The 26119-nt window shown below is 32.1% G+C and overlaps 2 protein-coding genes and 3 long non-coding RNA genes across 5 annotated transcripts; all 5 read left to right on the forward strand.

Annotated features, from left to right (window-relative positions):
* The first annotated feature begins 5485 nt into the window (after window positions 1-5485).
* LOC9308453 lies at window positions 5486-8019 on the forward strand. Its single transcript, XM_021021866.1, has 4 exons — window positions 5486-5707; window positions 6452-6520; window positions 6879-7097; window positions 7863-8019. The coding sequence occupies exons 1-3, from the start codon at window positions 5543-5545 to the stop codon at window positions 7053-7055; spliced, it is 411 nt and encodes a 136-aa protein (XP_020877525.1). The 5' UTR covers window positions 5486-5542; the 3' UTR covers window positions 7056-7097; window positions 7863-8019.
* LOC9308454 (scarecrow-like protein 26) lies at window positions 8011-9639 on the forward strand. Its single transcript, XM_002872339.2, has one exon. It carries the CDS (start codon window positions 8036-8038, stop codon window positions 9491-9493), a length of 1458 nt encoding a protein of 485 aa, XP_002872385.2. The 5' UTR covers window positions 8011-8035; the 3' UTR covers window positions 9494-9639.
* A 2104-nt stretch (window positions 9640-11743) lies between these two features.
* On the forward strand, window positions 11744-12310 carry LOC110227514. Its single transcript, XR_002331208.1, has 2 exons — window positions 11744-11793; window positions 11885-12310. It is a non-coding gene; the product is annotated as an uncharacterized LOC110227514 (long non-coding RNA).
* Window positions 12311-14165: 1855 nt separating this feature from the next.
* Window positions 14166-16642, forward strand: LOC110227500. The gene is made up of 8 exons (XR_002331186.1): window positions 14166-14436; window positions 14599-14622; window positions 14715-14933; window positions 15024-15241; window positions 15310-15453; window positions 15535-15598; window positions 15941-16193; window positions 16281-16642. It is a non-coding gene; the product is annotated as an uncharacterized LOC110227500 (long non-coding RNA).
* Window positions 16643-17816: 1174 nt separating this feature from the next.
* On the forward strand, window positions 17817-18440 carry LOC110227509. The gene is made up of 2 exons (XR_002331202.1): window positions 17817-17996; window positions 18141-18440. It is a non-coding gene; the product is annotated as an uncharacterized LOC110227509 (long non-coding RNA).
* The last annotated feature ends 7679 nt before the right edge of the window (window positions 18441-26119 follow it).

Below are 26119 nucleotides of genomic sequence, written 5' to 3' on the forward strand. Positions count from 1 at the left end.
TTCCAAAATACAAAATAAGATAATAAGTATATTTGTATATTTATATAAAATAGTATGTAGATCCATAGTATAAAATCGTAAATTTTCTTCTTACAAATGTATATATATAGTGTTATTTCGTTTTTGTATTAGCGATGATATCGTATAATATCGTTGTTAGACGTATCCATTTAGGTATATTTAACTTATATTATGCGATAAATACAGAAATATTCCAAACAATTTTGATTTGTAATTGTCTAGATAATGGCAGATCTCTATATTTTTCTTAAACCATAACAAACTGTACAACATGCTCTTCTTCTATAAATACTGATTGTGTCCTGGTCGAAAATTGTAGACATTCGTTTATAGTTGTTGTAAAAGTTCTACAATGAAATATACGGTTATAATTTATGCTCTGTTTACTGTGTAGTATTGTTTCTGTGTGATTTGTTTTTTATTGTTCGTATGATTGGTATCTAATATGGTTAATTTAATTACTGGAATAGGGATCCGGATACGGTGATGGGGTCCTTTCTCAATTTTTGGTACGTATTGATTGTTTAAAACTAACTGTTTCTTATGAGTTTATATACTAATTATTATTTCTTATCTAACATTAATTGATAATTGTATTATTATCTTATTTACAAGGATGTTACATCCGATTCTTCGTGTATCTCTGACGTCGAGGTATATATTCCTTTGATCATGTGTGTTAGTTTTTTCTTTTTGTTTATTCTTTTAATCTTTTAAATCTAACTTTTATATTTGACGTTTATACCCAGGAAAACGTCAAAGAGGTAGGCTACATACATGTTTGTTTCGTCTCCATGTTGATAGCGAATTCGTATTCTCATACAAATAGTTTTAATACATTGTTTCTTTCTTATGTAGTATCTCGATGATGTGTCTGCTGCAGTTGATCTTTCTTCTGTCCTGGTAAATATCTGACACGGTCGTTAATTAGTAACGTTTTTATCGTCTCTATATATTGATGTTAACAACACAATGTTGAATTTTATATTTATTTGAATTCCTAGCATGTCGAGGCCAGTGCTGCAGTTCTATCGTTAGATGAGGTAATTATTGAATTACTTGGTTACTATGTAGTTGTATATTATTAATATATAATGTATGATTCAACTACTTTATCTTTATCTAACGCTATACTGTTTGTAAATAAGAAGTTCAAGGATGTGCTTTCGGATCTAGGTGCATTGTCGGCCGATAAAGATTACGTTTTGGCTGTACTTTACCTGGTATATTATTATTGGGTTTTTATTTATAATATTACGCATTTTATTCCTATTTATACTCTATATATATTGACAAATTATAATCCATAAATATTGACAAATATAATATAGGAATCTCGGACACAGTTGAAGTCTCTATACTTGAGATATCTTTTGTCCAGATATCTACAGGTTGGTATATGTTGTCAATTTTTATATTCGATATGTATGTTTCGAAGCTTAAACAGAAAAATAAAAAGAAAAAAACTTATATCTTCGTTGATTTGTATAGGAGGCAAAATCATTGGACCCTCTGATGCAGACTAAAAAGGTTAATTGGTAACTCTATATAGTGTGCAGTTTGATTTATTATTTGGTAACATTCGTTCCGATTTACGTGTTTGATAAATGTTGGTAATATAAATTATATTGCTTATACTTTATTTTGTATATCTTCCAGAATTATGCTGACTTACGCATGAAGTATTTTGGTGATGGGGTGAGATAATTTATATCTATCTTACTAATAGTTGATGTACATATATTATATATATAGTCAGTTTGTATTCATGTAATAAGATACTAATGTGTTGTCTATTATTATCTTGAAGCGTTTTGTTGCTGCTGGTATGAAGCCATACCCGTCTGACGGTCTTGAGTGTGATGAGATTTTAATGAATACCAATGAAGATACTCTTGAGTGTATTAATGATATTGTCATCAGTAGTTGGCGTTTATGCCCGGCGTATCTACGCCTTCGTTTTGTTGAATCGTTGATACTCTATAAAAGCATTAATGTCCACACGGTATGGGACACTTGCTATCGAGTTTTGAGTGGTGATGTGTTGGCTGAACAGAAAATCGCGCGTAATAATCCTGGTATTAATCTATCATCAATACTAAATACTTATAGATGTTGTTTGACTTGATAGTTGTGTCTCAAAAAGGTGTTGCTTTTTATTACACTAGGGTTGGAGTTATCCGATGTGCAATTAGAGTGGTATGGTTTTCGTGTTATGCGTAAGGTGATGGGTGATCTTGGATTCCATCATGCCGGTTTTGAAGGTGTGCGTCTTGGTATAGTTCGCCGACTCTTAACTTACAAATGTGATGACATGTCAATGTGATATTGGCCTAGATTTGTTATCGTTGTCTTGGTTTTGCTTTATCGGTGTTATAGTTTCGGTATTGGTTTATTATTCCACCTAATACTATCAATATAATAGTGTCTTGGTGTTATTTATTTTATCATTTTATCGTTTTGGGAATTATTAACCTTTCTGATTTATTATTTATAAATTTGTTATTTTAATTGGGTTTGTTCTTTCTTGTGTATTTAATATGATTATCGACTATATCATGTTCGTAATGCGAATTATATACGAAGTACCGCGTAATCCATAATTTTTAACTACATGTATTTGTTGCTGTATCACTTTTTCTAAGATATTCATTTATAACTTTTTCTAGAATATTTCTGTTTATGCGTAATTTTCTTTGATAGTTGAACAATAATGCGTCTGTGTTTGCTATCATTGTTACAAAGACTTAGAACTTCCGACGACTGTTATCATGTTTCTCGACACATAGACGATGCGTGTAGGTTATCATCGCTTATCTCTTCTGTAATTTTTTTTATTATGTTCGTATCCGGTAAAAATTGAATGGGATTAACTGTACTGTTTTGTAGTAATAATTAGAAAATAACCAGTTGCGATTTGACGTCGTCTGTACCGTATTTTATAGTTCGATATATCTACTTGCTTTTAGATATTCCGTTTCATTTTAATATATACTCTCTCCTCTGTTTTATTATTATTATTCACGCTATTATATATAAGCAAACCAAACAAAAAGAACAAAAAAAAAAAAAAAAAAAAAAAACAACTACTACATCAACACGCCCGAAAAGAAAGAAAAAAATATTATTTTATCGCGATTATTATGGAAATCGCGTGTAATAATAAACAAAATCTCTACAATTAGGGATACTGTTATGATATGCATCGATTGTGATAAATACTAAATTGACACTTTTAATAGTTACAATTTTATTTATATAGTATAGTTTCTGGATATGCGTTATAGTTCTATATATATTTCGCTTTAGTGAGTTTTTGTAATTTAGTCTGAAAGATGTTATATGATATTAGTTAAAAACTCTGTTGAGGTGACATACATGATACATAACTTGTCATTGGTTATAGTTTTTTTGTATTACTCATTCAAAAAAGTTATTTCTCAAAATGCATCGTGTGGTTTTGGTTTCCGTCGTTAGGTAAAATGGAACTTTATTTGCGTCCCTAATAACTTACACCATTTGTATATATTATTATTATGGTGTTGATAATAGAGTGATATTTTTTACCCTTAAGTTTCGTTAGTATATATTTCAGTTTAACTGTTGAGATTTGGTTTCTTTTTTAAAAACTTAATTTATTAATTTTATGGATAAATTCTATATCGTTTAATCAATAGTCGTTTTTGTTAATTTTCTGATTTAGTTTTTAATATATATTTTCCATTTTTATGTTCTTTCCAAATAATCGTTAGGTCTACATATATGTATCCCGCATTTATACCTCATTGGAATATTTAGCCGCGTAATCTTTTGTTATGGGTTCTACAATGATACCTTTTACATCTGATTCATGTGATGGTGGTTATTTTCGTATTGCGTCTCTTAACCCTAACATGGGTGAGTGGTCTGTCTCGGTGAAGATTTTGAATTGTTGGTCTGTTTCGCGTGGCACGGGTAGAGAGCTCAATATGATTTTGGGTGACGAGCATGTTAGTTTTTTGATAACTTACCTGCTATACATGTTTTCGATATTAAATTGAATTGGTTTTGTCTTTGACGTTTTATTTGCAGTTCACACAAATCCAAGCCGTTGTTCGTGATGAATTAATTGATAATTATCTTTCAAGATTGATAATCGATGAGTGGGTGAGCATTAAAAATTTTGATGTATCACGGGTTAACAGCATATTGAGACCAGTACCGCATAGATTCAAGATTGTGTTTCGTTCGGACACTTTAGTGCAAAGTATTAATATGTGCTCCAGTAGAACCTATTTCAATCTAACTGAGTTTGTGAGTATATTGAGTGGTATTGTTAATCCGAATATTTGCGTTGGTAAGCCTAATTTATAAATTTATTTGTGCTTTTGGAGTTTATTTGCGGTTCATGTTCTGACTGTATTATTCATGTGTGTGTTTCATAGATGTTGTTGGCAAAATTGTCAACGTGAGAGAGTTGGTTTTTGTTCCTTCCGTGGAACATTCTCAAGGAGGATATTTTGAGCTGTACTTTGGTTTACGTGATACTGAGTAAGTCACTATTTTTTTAAAGATTTAAACCAGAATATAATGTCTTATGACTTCTTCAAATCTTAAAATTAGGTGTATCCATCTAGAGTGTCGTTTAACGGGTGACCTTGCAGTCGAGTTCTATGACTTATGGAAGCATCGTTCACGTAACACAGTGATATGTATTATCAAGTTTGTGAAATTAGAACTATCACAGGAACATAGGTGGAGATGTACCAATGTTACCGGAAGTACGAGGATTATGTTGAATCCGGATCTCAGTATTACCGACGAGATGCTTTGTTGGTAAGTATTTTTTTTTTCCGTTTACAATCAAAACTCTAAAGTTGGCGACTGGACATTCACTGTTTATGGTGTTCTTAATCGGATGTCAGGAATCCTGAAAATGACCAAGTACCAATCATCACACGGAAGGAGAATGCCATGGAGTGATGATGTTCGTTGATTTCTTATTTTGTTGGTGAATGATTTTAAAAGATGATTTATTATTATTTTTTAGCATTTATAATATTATTGAATTTTTTAAATTTCATCATTTTCCATAATTTTACCACACTAAATCCTAAACAATTTACCATTTTTTTCTTACACTACCAAGTAACACCTAAACAATCCCTTATTTCACATGATTTTACCATTTATACAACATTCTTCCCGTGCATGCGCGCGGGCAATCACCTAGTTAAAGTACAAACTACAAAATTTGTGAGAGCTTCTCAATTTTCTGAGAGATTGAGAAGTTTGATCCAAACCCATTAATCCATAAATTTAAATGAGTTATAAGTTTGATCCAAACCATTTGCTAAATGAATTTAGTTGATTCAATATCAATTAAACACTAATACTAAATGAATATGGATATAAGTTGGTTTGGTTTGGTTTAACCAACTTGATATCCTTACCTTTAACCCAACATTTTGTAAAAGCCCATTAAAGTACAAACTACAAAATTTGTGAGAGCTTCTCAATTTTCTGAGAGATTGAGAGAGCGATGAGAGGAGTCGGAGGTCCGTTGCTGTCAATCGGAGATCTTCTCGCCGATCTCGGTGAAGAAACTGGCGACTCACCGGAAAACAATCCAAATCCTGACAATTCTTCAAAATCAGATTCTAATGATGCCATCTCTGGACCGTTGGATCTAACCCGACTCTTTCAGGTCACTCTTCTGATCCAAAAATTTGCCTTAAGTTTCATTGATTCAATGGTTTTTGATCGGTTCTGTGCCATGAATCTCTATCCTTGGTCATTCATTATAGTGAATTGTGCAATTATTCAAAATCTTCGTTTTGTTATAAAATTTTATATCAATGCATTGATACGTTGTTTGTTCAAATTTTATGCATCATTGTGTTTAATTTGGAGTTTTCTATCCTACTAAGCGGTTATTTGGAACGCTATGAGTCTGAATCAAGGTGGATTTGATAGCTGTGTGTATCGGCTTTCATTAGAGGAATGATGAAATATTCTTGTGAATGTTGAGTGATGCTTTCTTGATAGTTTACCAATTATTCGAAATCTCTACTGAGTTATGCATTATATATCACTACATTGTTTCATTGTTAGTCCACATTTTACGCATTATTCTGTTTGATTTTGAATTTTCCTACACTTTGTTCGGTTTGACTTGGAAAATCTCTTTCAAGTATCTAGAACAGCTGAATATGAAAACTTTGTTTATTGGATCTCAATAAACGAATGTCTAAACATTCGTAAAGAGCTATACTGTAAATATTCGATAGTCCCCATCTAAGTGATGCATTCTTGGACCGACTTTTTTTGTTGTTGTTCTTATGAGCATTGTTTCTGTGAATTGCATACTATGTGGATGTAATTTCTTACTTAGTATTTGTAAGACTCTTTTATGCGGCAGTCATATTAAAAAATTGTTGATTTGTTTCAGGAAAACTATGATAAACTTAACGATGCGTTTGCTGGTTCTGATCACTCATGGACCTCCCTAACATTGGAGGTAATTTGAAAGCTTTTCGATTTGACAACTATCTCTTGTTATTTTTTATCTATCAGGGTCTTTCCATGCTATGGATTTTACAAATACTCTGTGAAATTTCAATAAGAGGACATGGTTGGTATGGAAAGAGTTTGATATAGAATTTTTTTTGTTTTCTTCTGTTCCTTCTAATGGTGTCTTTCACGTTGGTACGAAATGACTAAATGATTGGTGATGCCAATATCTCAAGATATATATAATATGAGATTCTCTAGATATGTTTTTCTTAGAATAGGGAAATGCAAATGAAATGTTCCGTGGCTTGTCAAGAGAGATATACATAAAATATTGTTTTTACTTGTTCCTTCTTCAATTTCAGCTCTGCACTTCCCTAGAAACTGCTAACAAGTTGGTCCATGCCACAACCACAAATGCTAGATTGTTGTCAGAGAAGGTGGAAGAACTCGAGAAAATAGTGAAACGAGGAGACTCAGCAGTGGCAGCGGCCAGAACGGTTCATGCCACGGTTAACCAGAAAGGATTACCCTCTGCGTGAACAGTTAGGACATATAAAAATATCAATTCATGCTTTACCAAGGTACAAACCAACCAACTGGGTTCTTTTAAGTCCTTAAAAATGGGCTTATGACTTTGTTAAATGAGTCTAGATGTATCCTGAAGCACCTTCATATCTTATTAAATGATTTTAAGGATAGAAATATGTATAATCTTCTGACAGTTATAGAAGAGCTAGCATTATTCAATTTAACTATTGGAGAGTTTAGGATTTGGTTCTAAACATATGACAAGGTCTGGTTATATATTTATGTGAAATTAGATTGTAGCTAGAACAAAACTTGTAAACTAATAAATTTGCGTCACTGCTTGTGTCACTTGTGACTTGTTCCAACTTCCTGTCATAGAGGACGATTCGGAGATAAGTTCTGGTGTTTGCTAAGTCCACAATTGTTAAGCCTAATCAAAGTGGTCAATAGATTGTGAGGACGATTCGGAGTTAATATCTTAATTAATTTTCTTGGTGTGCTGTCTCTTGAATGAATTGATTAGATGTAAATAAAATCTCAATAATCTCTTGTCTTTTTCTGTTTGGCACTTAGGTTTTCTCTGCTCAGCAAATCTGGCTATATCTATATGTATTTTCATATGAAATTTATAGTCCGTGCACTTATATTTTATTTTAAACTGTCACTAGTTAGGTTATATTGGAGGTTGATTAGTATGATTGGTCTAACAATTCTCACTTGTTTGTTTTAATTTCCCTGTTGATCATATTTGTACATATAAACATTTGTTTGACTAACAATTCTCACTTGTTTTTGTTTGTTTATTTTCATGATCACAGTGGTCCTGCTGCTTCTTACAAGGACCACAGGTTGTTCGACCTCCCTGAAAGGGGACCATATACTTTAGATTTGACTTTAAATATTTACTTAAAAATATAGAACTCTTACCCTTTTGGGTCCTACTACACTATCTATATAATTCTGCATTGCCCGTTTCTTCATTTTTACCTGCATGACCATGGATTATCCTTACGAGGACTTCTTGGACCTCTTCTTCTCTACCAACACCGACACGCTTGCCACGGCTGCAAGTACCTCCTCTTGTGGTTATAGATTGAATGATCTTGACATTGATTGGGACTGTGACTTCCGCGATGTCATTGAATCCATTATGGGTGATGAAGGGGCCATGATGGAACCTGAATCGGAATCTGTTCCAATGCTTCATGGCCAGGAGGGACTTTGTAACTCTGCGTCCACGAGTTTATCCCTGGCTGATGGGGTTAGTGTAGAGGAGCCTAAGACTGATGAATCAAAGGGCTTGAGGTTGGTTCACTTACTGGTGGCTGCTGCAGAGGCGTCAACTGGTGCAAACAAGTCGCGGGAGTTAACTCGAGTTATACTTGCAAGGCTTAAGGACTTGGTTTCTCCTGGTGACCGAACTAACATGGAGAGATTAGCTGCGCACTTCACCAATGGGCTTTCAAAATTGTTCGAACGAGATATTGTTCTGCGTCCCCAACAACATCGTGATGATGTTTATGATCAGGCGGATGTGATCTCGGCGTTCGAACTGCTACAGAACATGTCTCCGTATGTCAACTTTGGTTACCTTACGGCCACACAAGCTATTCTAGAAGCTGTGAAGTATGAGCGTCGAATCCATATAGTGGACTACGATATAACTGAAGGCGTTCAGTGGGCTTCATTGATGCAGGCCTTGGTGTCTAAAAATACAGGCCCATCAGCCCAACATCTTAGGATCACGGCTTTGTCACGAGCCACCAACGGTAAAAAATCCATTGCTGCAGTTCAAGAGACTGGGCGGCGTCTAACTGCGTTTGCCGAGTCTATCGGCCAGCCATTTTCATATCACCACTGTAAACTCGACACCAATGCATTCAGCACATCATCCTTGAAACTTGTAAGAGGAGAAGCAGTGGTAATCAATTGTATGTTGCATCTTCCACGGTTTAGAAACCAAACACCCAATTCTGTCATTTCCTTTTTATCAGAAGCTAAAACTCTAAACCCGAAACTTGTCACGCTTGTTCACGAGGAAGTTGGTCTAATGGGGAACCAAGGTTTCCTATATCGTTTTATGGACTTGCTACATCAGTTCTCAGCCATATTCGACTCTCTAGAAGCAGGCCTTTCAATCGCTAACCCGGCCCGTGGCTATGTTGAGCGTGTTTTTATCGGCCCGTGGGTTGCTAATTGGTTGACGCGTATCACCGCTGATGATGCAGAAGTCGAGAGCTTAGCTTCGTGGCCACAGTGGTTAGAGACTAATGGGTTCAAACCAATGGAAGTGAGCTTTGCCAACCGTTGTCAAGCAAAGCTCCTTTTGAGCTTGTTTAATGATGGGTATATAGTGGAAGAATTGGGCCAAAACGGGCTAGTTTTGGGATGGAAATCTCGGCGTCTTGTCTCGGCCTCGTTTTGGGCCTCCCACGAGTCGAATCAGTAAATTCTCGTTTTTCTTTGCATTCTTTAGTACATACATGAGACAATGGTTTATGAAGACATTTATGTGAATATCAAAAGTGTAAATACTCAAAACCGTCATTGTTTATTTTAACATGAAAGGTATTGGTGCTACGACATTGCATTGTATGTTTGAATCTTTAATACTCTATATAAATTAGAATGAGAAATTTTCTTAGTTTTTTTTCTCTCCGTTAGGTGTTAACACTATATCGAACTTTTAAACTCACATTTGCTTTACAAAAGATAAGGTTTGGAATTTTGAATATACTTGCGAATATGTTGTAGTAATTTTGCTCAGAGCTAGCCTTAGGTACAAGCGGGCCAAGCCCATACTTGTAGCATCAAACATCATTGGAATTGGTAACTTTCTTAATTGAAGCGTTGAAGGGTTAGAGGTTCAAACCTTTCCTCTTTTATAATGCTTACTAGGTTATTAATTCCTGCTACGCAGGGGTTTGTTTGTATCTATTGTTTTAATATAATTTTAGGTTTAGTAATTATTTTAGTAGCTATATATTGACATATAGTAATACAAAAGTACTATAATCTTTTATTTTTTATTCTTTTTAACATAATTATTTTTTCTTTATATTCTTAGAATCATTTATGTTGTTTAAAATTTTTTTTTAATAAGAAAATAAATTCTTTAGGACAAAGTTGGTATAATATTAGAAATCTGATGTATTATAGCGTTTTCATCACTAAATATTTTTTGATTACTTTCGAGCAAAATTTATATTTCAAATACACCATTAAGAAAACCATAACGTAAATCTAAAATATATATTGATTAAAATTATCATTAATTTTTTATATTATAAATTATTATCTTTTCTACTTATTTTAGTTAATTACCTTCTATTGATACTAATATAGTCTTTGAAGGCACATCATATAAAACACATAATTTCTTCAAAGAATTTTATATTTTTTATACTGTTTATTAGTGTCTTTTAATATGTGTTTCTTACATATTTTATGAAAACAGTATAAAATATGTAAGATCTTTAAGTTGTTCGAACAACTTATAATTTTTATAAAAATTTATAAAAATAATATCGTCGAGCAACTTTATATTGTTTATTAGTATCTTTTTAATTTCTTCGAGAACCTCCTCCACACATATTAGTTAAAGTCTTACATATTTTATACTGTTTTTGTTTTTCTTAGCCTACTACCTCTTGATTGATTAATAATACATTATTTTGACAAAATATTTGAAATTAAACAACCAAAATATGTACACGTTAGGGCATACTTGTGTTCGCTCTTATCTATTAGTACTTTTTTGTTATTAATCAAACAGATTTAGAGTAATATATTTCAACATTTTTGCATTTATTTTAAATATTTTGACGAAATCATATACTACTAATGATAGTTCCTATAATATTATCTTTCATTTTTTTTGTTATTGCAAAAATAAAATTTGTTTAATTTATTTTTTATTACATTATCTTAAACAATAAATCTTTTCAATATATTATGTTTTCTAGCAAAAATCTTTTGTTTAGGTGGCACACCGTGATAAAATGTTGTTTATTTTTGTTTACCAGTAACTAACTCAATCATTTTTACTCATTTTTAAAACAATTCAAAATTTAGTGATTAAAATAATATAATATCCGAATATCAAACTTAAAACATAATCAATCGATATTTAAATGAAATGAAAAAATAGAATAGACGTAAACATGTTAGGTACCTCTTGATTAAATACTTTTTTTGAACTTTTCACCTATCTTTTGATTGATTAACCTATTCAAATTTAATGAGACTAATAGTAATTTTTAAATCTAAATATCCTAGCCATGTATAGTTTTCTTCATTTATTAGCCGATCCTTGTAGTGTCTCAGGCATTGCGAAACTGGAACATGTGAAGAGACTGGAGATCAAATTCTGTGTCATAATGTTTAGAGAGCAACTGCACTTGAGTTTGAAAATTGGAAGGGATCTTGTCCGGTTGTTGCAGGACCTAGTTTACGTCTCTGAATTTGAAGACATATGGAACGATAAGGTCTCAAACCATTACTCTGACACTTCGCAGTTTTATCGGTTAAAGACTTCAAGTAGGTAAGTCCTTCTCTGGATCACTCCTGAGATGTTAGATTGGGAAGCCAGAAACGGCATCAAATATGGTTCTTGAAGAAATTTCAATCTGGTCTTGAAAAACAAACACTTTTGATCGACATAGTCCGATTCATTTGCTGTGTAGTTCACCCAACTAACAAAATCATCCGATAAGAGATCATGCCAAGATGGGTAACTATAGCCTATAGGTAGGTTTCTGGAACTGTGTAGGCAAAATCATCACACCGAACAAAGTGCTAAGCTCACTCTGTTTTACGATTGGCTCTTCTTCGATGACAGAATCGACAATATTATTATGAATGTTGAACCTTCTGCTCTCTTGATGGTACGATCAACCGCAGTACCGGTCTGCTATGTTTTAGGTTACTAATCTAAAACTTAACTCATCTTAAAATAATAAAGAAGCCAACCAAAATCTAACTTATCTTAATAGTTGATTGTAGCAGACGACTCTTCCTCGCGGACACAACATTTGACACATAGTTTGGCGTAGAAGCAAAGCACCATAATAGCCGAGATGGAGTTCAGAAGAACAATCACGAAGGTTAAAAGGTAACTAATATGCATATTGCTCTTTGACTTCACCACACCAATATTTCTTCTTTTTTTAACTTTGTTTTGTGTCTTTTTCTTATTCTTCTCCGGTAGAGATTATGCTTATATACACGTATTCTCATCACAAAATTAACATTTTTGGAAAATAAATCGGGAAGATGTGTATATTTTACATTTTTCACTAAGGAAAATTGGAAGTTTTACATTTTACGCTACTTTCTTGATTCTCAAGCCATCAAATATATACACATACATTAAGTGATTTAAATCTACTAAACTATTTAAACATTTTATGCATTTCTTTCTTTTTACAAATATTTATTGTAACAAAAACTTCTCTTAAATTTAAGATTCCTATATTATCGCTTTCCTTTTCACAAGTATTTCAATATAGAAAATATGAGAATTTGAAAATGTCAATTGAGGTGATGGCTAAAAATGTTAATTAGCGATTAAAAATGTTATAGAAAATATTTATAATTTATAAATGTTATTTAATCTGAATTAAAAATGTTAATTATTCCTTATGTTGCCTTTTTCCTTTTTTACAAAACTTTTAATATAGAAAATTGTCTTCATTTTTGAAAAAGTTAAAATTCTTTTTTAACCACATCATTGTTTTTATTTTCCTTTTTTCTGAAATTTTAATATAGACAATTTCAAAAATCTAAAAATGCTAATTAATGACATGTCTAACCGCGATTGGTGGTTTTAAATCCTAGGTGGACGGCCTGAGAGGCTTATGGCTTCAACTTTTATATAGTATAGACTAGGTTTTGAACCCACGCTACGCGTGGGTTTGTTCTATATATTTTGGTGAAATATAATAATTAATGATATCCACGCTACACATGGATTTGTTCTAATATTTTGGTGAAATATATCGATTAATGATAGTTGTCAAAATTTTATTTTTATATATTGATGTTGTTAATAATATACATCCAATATATAAAAGAACTTATAGATTTTTAAGTTTTAAAATTTCTATTGAAACGAAATTTTTTATTTCAAGTATAAAATGTAGAAAATATTAACTAAAACATTAGTTGGTATTTACTTGACATTTGAAGACTCATCGCATAAAGTAAAATGGTTTCATTGTCTACTTTTGTGCCATGATATATGGTTCTCAATCAAATTGATGTTTCCCGTAGAATTTTAGAGACGCTTAATTGATAAAACTAAAACTTAAAAGTCCAAACATATTAAAATTACCAAAACCCTTTACTATATTAGCAAATTATCTCACAATACAAAATTAAAGTATTCACTCTATTTCCTTACAAAAGTCTTATGTACTTCTTTTGATTGGCAAATAGGGGTATCATAATAAAAATATTAATACACCCACACCCACACACACAGAGAACTATATTGTCATATCCGTTCCATTTATCTATATTTTTTTATTACTTTCTTCCAAAAATCTTAACCGATAACATCTCTTTTTGTATTTTTCTTCTCCTTTCACTTCAATTTTTAGATGGTATTCATATACATAAATGTTCATTATCATCTCAACAATTTTTTCGTGATTTGCAATCACATCATAGTGCTTTTATATCTCTTAAAGAAAATATTTTAATTAGTCAGCACAATATTTATAGATATAGATACTGGAATGTAATTGGCTCTTCTTTTTCATACACATAATTCACCTAACCTTTTTCAAAATATTCATAATAACTAAGAACAAATATGTTGGCGAGTTTTGTTTTGCCTAAAACAATTTTTTTGACTATATGTATGCCATTTTATCATTGATTTTGTTTCATATTTTACCAATTTATTATCCTACTCATCTTTACGATATCTAATTTTTTTTATCCAAGTATGTAAATTTGTCTCAAAGATTTTCGTGATTAAATTCATTCAATATTCTAATACAATTTATTATATATACTTTTCACTACAAGAAATGTGAACAACCATAGCACTTAAATATAGCGTTTTTTAATTTTCTGCTATAAATCAGGTACACACTACTTTTTTATAGCGTTTAGTGTTATAATAGGTTATAAGCGGGAATAAATTTTTAGTTGCCCGCTTGTTTTAATTTTTGTGTTGGCAAAAAGCCAAAACACTTAGAAAAAAACAAAAAACTTTCCCCAGCTTTCTTTATTTCTCTCTAGTGCCGAAGCTTTCTTCTCGATCGTGCCCAAGCTTTCTTTCTCTTTGCCGTCTGTCGCCGTCGTTATTCCGCCGCCGTCGTCGTTATTCCGCCGCCGTCGTCGTTATTCCGCCGTCGTCGTTATTCCGATCCACTTTCATAGGTTTGTATCGTTCTTCAATCTACTCCCCTCTTCCATGTCTCTTCTTCAATCTTGACTCCCCTCTTCCATTTATCTCTTCTTCAATGTCGATTTAGGTTTATTTTTGGTTAATTTGGGTTTCACATATACTAATCCTCTCCAAAACTTTTCTGATTTTTGCAGATTTTTGGGTCAGATTTGGCTAAGGTATTAATTAGGGATTTTTAATTTTTTGGTTCACGTTTTCTAATTCGACTTGTTTCCATGAGTAATTGATTTGTTGTTCTTGTTATTTGCAGATTCTACAAATCCTTTGTCCAAGAAGACTTGAGCTTAATCGTAAGATTGTGAATCCTTTCTCTCCTTGTTGTTCTATTTTTGTTCGGCCATGTTTGTTAAGGAGATTGAATATGTTAGTAACTTGAATGTCTGATCAATTGAATTTTTATTGTATATAACTGGTCGAGGAGCTGTGTTGTGTTTGGTAATATGGAGAAGTCATGGGTTTGGTTACCTAGGTATGAAACTCTATCATATTCTTATACTTTTAATTTTAAAATGTGTTATTGAGTTACATTGATATTTGGACTTCATGGTTTTCTTTACAGGAATAGCATTGAGTATGTTGAAGGTGCAAATCAATTTGTGAATACTTCATCGAAAGCTTTGGGTTATCCTTCATCGAAAGCTTTGGGATTAGTCTGAACAAGCTGGATATTCTTAACGCTAGAGACTCACATGTTCAGAAGCTTCTGGCTACACAAGCAGAAATGGCTACCAAGATTGAAGATTTGCAGAGTCAACTTCATTGTTTAGCTGGAAAAAAGTAAGTTTCACATTTGTTTATCACAATGGTCATAATAGTTTGTAACCAATTATTTTTCCTCTTGGTAGCTATCTGGTGCTGATTTGGATGCTCAATCTAATGTATCAAACACAAACAAAGGAGGAATTAAGTGTAAGATATTGGATTGGTTTTCAAAAGATGAAGTTGTTGTCGGGGAATCAGACAACAACTCTCCAACTGAGCATAACATGGTATATATCTAAATTATTAATATTGCCATTGTTTAAACTATCAATATCAATTATATTACTAATAGGTGCATAACTCTTTAGGACTCTGATGAACAACCGATTTACAACATCTTTGCTTGGAATGGAACTGATATTGTTGCTGAGGGTATATTGATGATCAGTTGATTACACTTTTTAAATTTTGATTCGTATGTTTCAAATCGTAGTGTTAAATTATGGATTTGATAATTGTGTTTGTAGATCAGGCTATAAACTAGAGAGAGTTTAGTGAAGTGTGACTATTACTCTTTGTTTCTTTACTTTCTTTCTAGTGTGTTGATGCATGTGAGTGAATGTCATATTTATTTGAGTGTGTGATCCTTTGAACTTATTATCAGAATAGTGATAAAGTCATAGTAAATTGTCTTAAAACTCCAAGCTTTTTGGTTCCTTGTAAGAAAGATAATTTACTACTGAGTTATGTAATTTAAGATGTGACTCTTGATAGATCTTTTAAGAAGTAAATTTGCATGTGCAGCTGCCATCAATTATGGGGAAATGGATGACATGAACGCTGCAAACATGATCTTGGTTGGTATCCCCCTTGACGAACCACACTTGAAGAATCATCTGTCTATTCTCGTAAATACAGAGAAGAATGATCTCAAAGCAGGAAGTCTTCCTGTGACCGAATCATACTATCTTATGGGCACAGTAGATCCCACCGGAGAGCTAAAGGAAGATGAAGTATGTGTCATCCTGTATGTTACTCCCCTATTCTCTTACTTTCATTTTGATTTTTACATGGAAACAAGAAACAGTGATTTGCTTTTTGTTGTTCATTTCAGGGTAATCCTGCAGAACTCACTTCGATATCATATGTCTTAGTATGTAACAATCTGGTATTCTTAAAGAGATATGTGAAGAATCACGATGACAAGCAGCTGGTGACTGAGTTGATGGCTATATATCGTGCATCATAGATTATAAGGCTTGTCTAGGATCTTGGTTTGTATCTTTGAATATCTGAAAAACCTTAATTTTAGGCTTTTTTAATATCAATTTGATCCGGATCGGAACCGTTTCTCTCACTCTCTCTCTATATATGCTTAAAGTTGTATTTTTGAATCTCTTTTTTGATATATTAGCGTAGAAACAACAATGCAGCCAAAGAGAAAGAGCTGAAGGGGACATGTGAATCCAAATTCTATATTTGTTGTATTTTCTGTAGCAGTTAGTTTCTGAACTCCTTGGCAAAAATATATTAAACACAAAAACACATACTTAAAACATTTTAATTGGAAAAATTGAATTAATTATTTTAAGGCATGTACTTTAGATTTCAAGTTAAATGATTTTAAATATTTTTAAATATTTTTTAAATGATTTTCGAATTTTGTAAAAGAAAAGTTAAAAAAAAAAAGAAATATAAATAAATATAACCAAATATCTCAAAAAGACATAAATATTTAATTATAATATTAATAATTACAAAAATAATAACAAAGTTATAATTTTAAAGAGTTTAGGGTATAGAGTTTAGGGTTTAGGGTATAGGGTTTAGGGTATGAAATGTATGGTTTAGGTTTTTTGATTATATTTGTTTGAAATAGTAATAATATTAATTATAACAAATAATAACATAAATAAATTTCATTTTTAAAAATAGTTTAGGGTTTAGGGTTTAGGGTTTAGGGTTTAGGGTTTAGTGTTTTAAATAGTAGCTAATATTAATGATATAAAGTATACTATTATAACATAAATGAATTCTATCATTTTATTAATTATAACATCATTAATGTGTTTCAACAATATGATTTACACAATAAGAAGATTAGTGTACATGTATTCTAAGGCAATCATATGTGTTACCTTCAAATTTCTAAAAACGTTGCAAAATATTTTTTTTAAATTGTGAAAAAAATTATATAATCATGTAAATAACTCATAAACATATTAATTAGTCAATATATAATTTTTTAAAAATTATATAAATAGTAAAAACACATTTTTATGCCTATAAACAAAATAAGCCAATCATAATGTTTCACTCGGATTGCTGATGTGGCGAGATCTCAGTCTTTCAAAGGCTTTGACGGCTGCATGTTTAAGAAAATCTCATCCGTTCATCGCCCAACAAAGGCTTTTTTTCTTTTTCGTTAAAACTTCTCCTTTTTCTTCTTTTCTTCGTATCCTTCAAGTCTTCAACTCTTACATTCTTATGAGAAAACCAAACGTTTGCTTACAGTTTCTTCACATGTGGCTCACGGTTGCTACTTTTATTGATTCCGAGCTGTTAGAGTACGGTGGCTCAAGGTGGATTTCAATTGTGTATTTGGGTTTTACATGTCCGGTCATCTCCGTGATGGATATCTATCGGCAGATCTCGCATCTGAGGGTGGTGACAACGAGAACAATTCTCCGGTTGCGTCGGTTAGGCTTTTAGGGTTAAATCCGGTGTCTTAGATTTGCCTTTGGCAGGATTAACGAAATTCATTGCCATCTCCGACTCGAATCTGAGAGAACCAAAGAAGAAGACGAAGAAGAAGAATGGTCTGTCGAAGGTATTTATAATTTCCATGGGTTCTTATAAACAAAAATTGAAAGAAAATTGTTTATTTGTTCAACTGAATCTAACAATTGTTTATTGGTTTGATAATCTGAGAGAATCGATTTATAATTCTTTTATTTTGCTTTTCTTATTTTAGTTGAAGATGAAGATGGTAGGCGACAGATCCGGTTGAGGACTGTTCTCTTTGTAGCTGGCAAGTAACAAGCTTCATCGAACGTGAGCAGATCTCATTGTGGCGGCGAGTAGGAAGCTTCATCCGACGGGAAGATCGAACGGCCGTCGCCGTGCCGTTATTTTGTCACCGTAACCACTTGTGTAAACTGAAAACCCTAATTTGTTAATGGGCTCTGGGCTTTTTGTTTGTAAAATTGTTAGTTAGGCTTATTAATGGGTTTTGTATTATATATTTGTAATCCATTTTTTATTTTTGGTCTAATTCGGTTCAAAATAACCGAGATAAAAAAAAATTCGGTTTATTTTCGGAATTGATTTTAAACCCTATAACCGAACCGAAAAAAGTGAGTACCGAACCGACCCGAACCGAACAATTCGGCAGAATTTTGTAAAACAGAATAAACCAATAAACCGAATAAACCGATCCGATTAACCCGAGATAACCGAACGCCCAGGGCGAAACAAAATCATAACGATTATTACACCTTATTATAAATATTAATAATAGCAACGTCATAAATGCTATCATAGTTTAATTAACTATAGCATTCGCAAAGTCCGCTATCTAAAGTGTCCGACTTTCTATAACGGGCGATGTCAGAGCGCTTAAGGAAACGCTATGGTAGATGAATAATAGCGTTTATCGGCCGCTATTAATACCCACATTTCCTGTAGTGTTTTTCACTAAATTATGTAAATTTATTCTAAAGATTTTAGTGACTAAACTCATGCAGTATACTAATACAAAACCATAAACATGAAAATAATCGATCGACAATAGAATTTTTATCTAAAACTCTTTAAACAATAATATATATCCAATTGAAATTTTTTCTTACATGGAAAACAACAATCAAATGGGCTTATATCTTTACAAATATATGTAAATCTTGCTTGACAACATAGATGTGAACAAACTTAAAAATTTACTGTGACAATATTGAATTATCGTATTTATTCCAACAACAATAATTTTTATTTCTCTTTTCTTCCATATATTTTTTCTCTTTCCTTTTTTTCACAAATATTTGTTTTATCCAATTAATAGTATAGAATATTAAATTAATAAATTGATGGGAAGCCTTATATTTGTTTATGATTAAGTAAAAACTTATATTTAGAAATTTCTCCATATTTTAAAGATCTTGTTTGTAAATTTAATAAACTTTTAAAAAGAAAACTTTACATTTTTGATTATTTATATTTTATATTTTCATCAAAAATTATATTTATAAAATTTTCCATATTTCCAAATAATTCTTTTATTTCCATATAAAGTTTTTTCTTTTTTTACAAAAATCTTAATAGAAAAATTATTAAAATCTCAAAAATGTTAATTAGTAAAATGGCTAATCCCTATTTGTCGTTTTTTTTTTTTTTTTTGGGCAAACCCTATTTGTCGTTTTAAATCCTATATGCATGACCTCAAAAGCTTATAGGTTCGGCTTTTATATAGCTTTAACTTTTAATTAATAAGATAGATAATTGTGATTGGATGCTAATAATTTTATGTGTGGATAGATAGATTTTAATGAATGTATAAATAGAATATAAACAAATTCGTGAGACTAATATGAATTATTTTATGTATTCCAATAAAAAAAATTTAGATACATCTTGCTTCAATATATAGTCATATTTTTCGTATCTATAAATATTTTTAATATAAAATTCATAAGTCTTTAAAATATCAATAACTGAGATAGCTATTATGATTAAATTTTTAAGATGAAATACTAATGAATTTAGTGAGACTAATAACGCCTGATTATTTTTAATAAATATATATATATATATATTTTTAATTAATAAATTTTAAACTAAATACTTATTTTTTGTGTGTGTATTTCGATTGCAAAATTTATATTTCAATATTTTTTTCCATATTTTAAATATATTTTTTTATAAACTTAATAAGCTTTTATAAAAGAAAAACTTTAGATTTTGATAGTTAGAACATTTTCCATATTTTCAAATATTTACTTTTATTTTTATATGTTGCTTTTTTTCCTTGTTACAAAAATCTAAAATACAGAAAATTAATAGAATCTTAAAAAAAGTTAAGTAGTGAGATGGCTAACCGCAATTGGTCGGTTAAAATCCTACGTAAACAATCCCAAAAGCTTATAGCTTTGACTTTTATATACATCTTGCTTCATTATATTGTCATATTTTCTCCAATTAATAAATATTTTTATTTAAACAAAATATTCAACATTTTTTTCTCTCATTAAAAAAATTTATATTTTGATATTTTTCCATATTTTTAAATATTTCGTTTATAAATTTAATAATTTTTAAAAATGTTACATATTGATTATTTCTATTTTATGTATTTCCATGACAAAATATTTAGAAAATTTTATATATATATATTTTTTTAATCAACCACACATTCATTAAAAAGTAACTCCATGATTGGTTGCCCAACTAGGAGGAGAAGAGTTTACAAAAGTAACATCAGAAAACAGAAGTCTAGAAGAACGGGCTAAACAGTCCGCCTTAATATTACATAAACGAGAAATAAGAGAAAGCGAGAAAAAGGGAAAAGAGACACGGAGCAACTCCAACTCGTCTAGCAGATTGGAGAATGCGGGCCATTCTTCAGGAGACTGAACCATCGAGACTAACTCAGAACAATCTGTTTCAAAAGCTGACATTCAATTCTTCTTGAAAGGATATTCTTCATAGCCCAAATTAAAGCTTCCAACTCCGAGTGAAGGGGGGAGGGACATCTCCGAAGGCATTTTGCACCAAGCAGCAAAGTTTGATCAGTTCCTTGAAAACACCACCATCCTATACCCATAGTTTCCATAATTTCCGTCATAGTGTTATCTTCCATTGGATCTAATTGAGCTTCTTCCCACATTAATTTTTCACTCAAAGCGTGATTTAAAATATCTGTGAGTTCAGATTGTATTCCTTTGAAAACCTTCTTATTTCTATCTTTCCATATAAACCACAAAATCCAAGCATAACAGTAAGATTTCTCCGCCCCATCTACAGGATGTGGTATCCTCCAATAAAGATAGTCTAGATTAGAGAATTCCGACCTTAGAGGAAAACTACCTGATACCATAGGTATTTCGGATAATTCCCAGACTTTTTGATAATGTGGGCACTCAAATAAAGCATGATTAATTGTTTCCTCTGCCATCTCACATCTTTTACAGGTAATATCACACCGAATCCCTCGATGAGCTAATTTTGAAGTTACTGCTAAGGATCCCGAAGCGATTTGCCATAAAAAATGTTTTATTTTTGGAGGGGCTTTGACTTTCCAAGGTTGTGCTTGTAAAATTTTACAATTTGGACCCCATTCAATCGATTCAGTCATCCCTCGGGCAAGCCGATAGCCTGACTTTACTATATATCTCCCTGAGTTTGTATGATGCCAAATAAGCCTATCTGGCTTCTGAACTTGACTAATAGTAAGTCCTCGAATTAATTGAATATCCACCGGATCCAGAAATTCATGTAGAATAGGAAGGTGCCATTCTTTAGTAACCAGATTAATTAAATGGTTTACCATTAGATTTGGATGTAACAATTTTCCTCTTCCATTTGCGGGACGTGGAGTAACATCCGGAAGCCAAGGATCTCTCCAGACCGATAAGTTGTAACCTGAACCTAGGGACCATCTTGCTCCCACTTCAACCAAGCTTTTGGTCGAAAATATACTCTTCCATCCAAACGATGGAGAGTTTGTTTTTTTTGCTTGTAAAGGATGAATATTCCTGAAATATCTACCTTTTAGTACTTGAGCTACTAAGGAGTTTGGAAATTGTATTAATCACCAGTACTGTTTTGCCAACATGGCATCATTAAACGTGTCTAGAGAGTGAAAGCTCAAACCACCTTTATCTTTATCCATACACAATTTTTCCCAAGCAATCCAATGGATCCCACGGTCTCTCCCATTGGAACTCCACCAATAATTTGAGATTGCACTTGTTAACTTAGATATTAACTCTTGAGGAAGTTTAAAACAAGACATCACATAGTTTGGCAGAGCCAACACAACTGACTTAATCATCGTCTCTTTCCCACCTTTTGACAGATATTTAGCTGACCAGCCATTAATCCGTTCATTAAGTCTTTCCCATAAATTTTATATTTTCAAATATTTATTTTTATTTCCATATGTTGCTTTTTTCATTTTACAAAAATCTAAAATATACAAAATTAATAAAACCTAAATAACAGCTAATTAGCGAGATGGCAAACCACGATTGGTCGTTCTAAATCCCACGTGGACGGCCTGAGGAGCTTATAGCCTCGACTTTTATATAGTATAGATTGGTAATGACTTCATTCATCCTAAAAAGACCATCACAACATCTCTTATACAAAAATGGTTCATCCCAAAAAGTGAGAAATCTTGTCATCAAGTTTCAGCTACATATGAACTAAACGTTGCCATAAAGAGGTCATGTCATAACTGTTTTTTTTTTTCACTTTTACATGTATACTCGATTTAAGATCCACATGTAGAGATATTTTTCAAACCAGAATCCTTAATGCTACAAAATTGACTAAGATAAAAAAAATCAAATCTACTAATATATAACGAAAATGTAAATTAAAAGTATTCATGAAAAATAAATAGAAACATAAATGTTTATCATAATCTTTCACATTATCAACTTTCCGCACACACTATTTCGTAAAAGGAAAGCTCATGAGCCTTTCACATTTTTCTAAAGATGTTGTGTCGGAACTGTTTTTCCTCCAATCTGTAGTTCACCACATCCAACTCTATCTTTAGTGTGGATCATATGAGCCTTTTACGTTTTTCTTCTTCTTCACATTTTTCTTTTTCTTATATGCCTTCTCGTCATTCAACGGTCTCTCTTTCTCTTTGCTTTCACGTTTCCTTCTTCTTCGCTTTCTCTCTCTTTTTCTTCTTCCTTTCACGTCACTTCTCATTGAGGTTTTTCTTCTTCTTCCCTTTTATCCTTTGATTTTCTCCTTATCTTCTTCTTTCTTCTCTAGTTCTTCTTCCCATATCTGTTTCCCCTCCACCTCTTTCTATCACTTCATCGAGGGAAGTGCAACAAACAACGGCGGCGTTGAGTCCTTGACAAAGTGATCAAAATAGTGGCGATGACGGAGGAAACCGAATAACAAACTCACAAACTTAGGTGGAAACGTCGACAGAGATGATCTGAATGCCGATGGCTTGGGTACACGATGGATATGACACGTCGACATCGGATTCACTTCTCTCTCGAAGCTTTCATGGCTATGGGTTTCCATCACGTATGCAACACATACAACCTAAAACGTAACGATGAATTTAGAAGGAATTAATTAGGAATTGCAAAACTTAACAATATTTTACATCATCACTACCATCATCATTATAGTTTTAAATAACACAAGATTATAATTAGAAATATTTCCATATTTTCAAATATTTCTCTTACTGTTTTTTTTTCCTTTTTACTCAAACTTTAAAATAGAAAATATCAATATCAAAATATGTTAATTAGCGAGATGTCCAATCCTGATTGGTCGTTTAAAATCCTACGTAAACGGCCTCAGAAGCTTATAGCCTCGACTTTTATATAGTATAGATTAGGTTATTAACCCCCGCTACGCGGGGGTTTGTTATTATCGATTATTTAATATATTTTTGATTTTAATATTCATTTAAGTAGTTATACATTGACAATAGTAATACAAAAATACTATAATATTTATTATTTATTATTTTTAACAGAAAGTTCTTTATTTATATTTTTAGTATTATTTACGTTATTTAAAATTTTGTTTTAATTAGAAAAAAAGTTTATAGGATAAAATTTAGTATAAAATATATTACGTGTCATTATCTCTTACTTGTTTTATACTATTAATGATTTTGCTATTAGTAAAATAGTTATAAAAATATTTTGACAATTATTAACACAAACATCAATTGTATGATACGGAAGGCCTAAATTGCGCATCAACTTTTCGGTCTGGTAATGTGAACCCGTTGCCTGGTTTCCTTCTGGTAAAAAGTCTGTAAACATTTCGCAAACCGAATCCACACACTTTTCACTCATATTATACTCCACCTTAATTTGCATCATCCGAGCATCTAAGGATAACTGCGACTGACCTTCACGACAACCAGCGTATAATGGATTATTTGCACCTTCTAACAAGTCGTAGAATTTCTTTGAATGGTTACGTACCGGTTCTTCCACATTCTGATAACTACCATCCTGATGAAAGACGTTATAATCAAACCCCACGTTAAATGCGTCGTTCACCATATCCACATATGGATCTTCTACAACATAATTACCCACATCTTCCTGATTCTTGTCATCATGCGTTCTATCATTATACGTCCTATCATTATAACTCGTTCCTATATCCACATTGATCTCTTCTCCATGCTTATACCAAACATAATAATCAGGCATACATCCATGAGTAAACAAATGACTCATAACTCTTCTACCGGAAACGATATATTTTTCGTTCTTGCACACACTACAAGGATAGTGAAATTTACCCCGATTACTCTGGACTATTGGTTGGCTATTAGCAAACGTCATGAATTCTTCAACTCCTACTTCAAATTCAGCCGTAAAATTTTCCGTCGCTTCATCGAACCTCTTGTACATCCACTCCCGATAAAACCCGCCATTACCGCCATAATTGTAATTTCCCGCCATTACTTAAAAAAAAAAAAATTTGAATTTTTTTGGAATTTTTGGAATTTTTTGGAATTTTTGGAATTTTTTTTTCTTAATGTTTTTTTTTTGGTTGCTCGCACAATGAAGAGAGGGGTTGCAGAATTTTCTTTATATAGGCATTATCACAGTGACTAAATAACGACTACAAACCGTAGTCACCATAAAAGTAGATACACCTACCACCCAACGAAAAAAACGTGCGTATCTAACTGTTATTTGCGACTAATTAGTGACTCATTCGGCGGGTCGTAAGGTAGTCGCTAATTTGGCGACTATTTGCGACAACAACATATAATTAACAACTTAGTCGCCTAATAGTCGTTGTTTAACGACTAAAAGTACAACTATTGATTTTGGTCGGTTTTTAACGACTAATGGACGACTATATAAGTTTAGTCGTAAAGTAGTCGTAAATCAGTGACCATACAGTCGCTAAAAATGACGACTATATACGTAGTCGCCTAAGCTTTTCACTTTTTCCTAAAGATGTTGTGTCAGAACTTTTTTTTCCTCTGGTCTGTAGTTCACCACATACAACTCTATCTTTAGTGTGGATCATATAAGCCTTTTACGTTCGTCTTCTCCATTCACATTTTTCTTCTTCTTATAAGCCTTCTCGTCATTCCACGGTCTCTCTTTCTCTTTGCTTCCACATATCCTTCTTCTTTGCTTTCTCTCTTTTTCTTCTTCCTTTCACTTTCCTTCTCATTGAGGTTTTTCTTCTTCTTCCCTTTTATCCTTTGATTAGGTAGACACGTCGACGGAGATGATTAGAGTGACGATGGCTTGGGTACACGATGGATATGACACGTCGACATTGGATTCACTTCTCTCTCGAAGCTTTCATGGCTATGGGTGTTCATCACGTATGCAACACATACAACTTAAAACATAATGATAACTTTAGAAGGAATTAAATAGGAATTTCAAAACTTAACAATATTTTACGTCATCACTACCATCATCATCGCCAGCATAATCACACCTTCGACGGTAAACGCAAATCAGATTACAAAGATGTGTCACTTCTATTATGGAGGCAAAAACAATTTTTTGCAACAACGGTGAGTTTGTTTCTCATTCTCCACTCTTTTAGAATTAGGTTAAAGAGCATATATATAAGAGATTGTTGCAGACAATTACAAAACCGACTTTCTTATATTTACAGCAATTTGCAACATAGGGTTTTAAATTTTCCGACAATAAGCCCACTAAATATAATTAGGTATCATTTTTAAAAAAAATT

The sequence above is a fragment of the Arabidopsis lyrata genome (assembly GCF_000004255.2).
Source record: "Arabidopsis lyrata subsp. lyrata unplaced genomic scaffold ARALYscaffold_6, whole genome shotgun sequence".
Classification (NCBI taxonomy): domain Eukaryota; kingdom Viridiplantae; phylum Streptophyta; class Magnoliopsida; order Brassicales; family Brassicaceae; genus Arabidopsis; species Arabidopsis lyrata.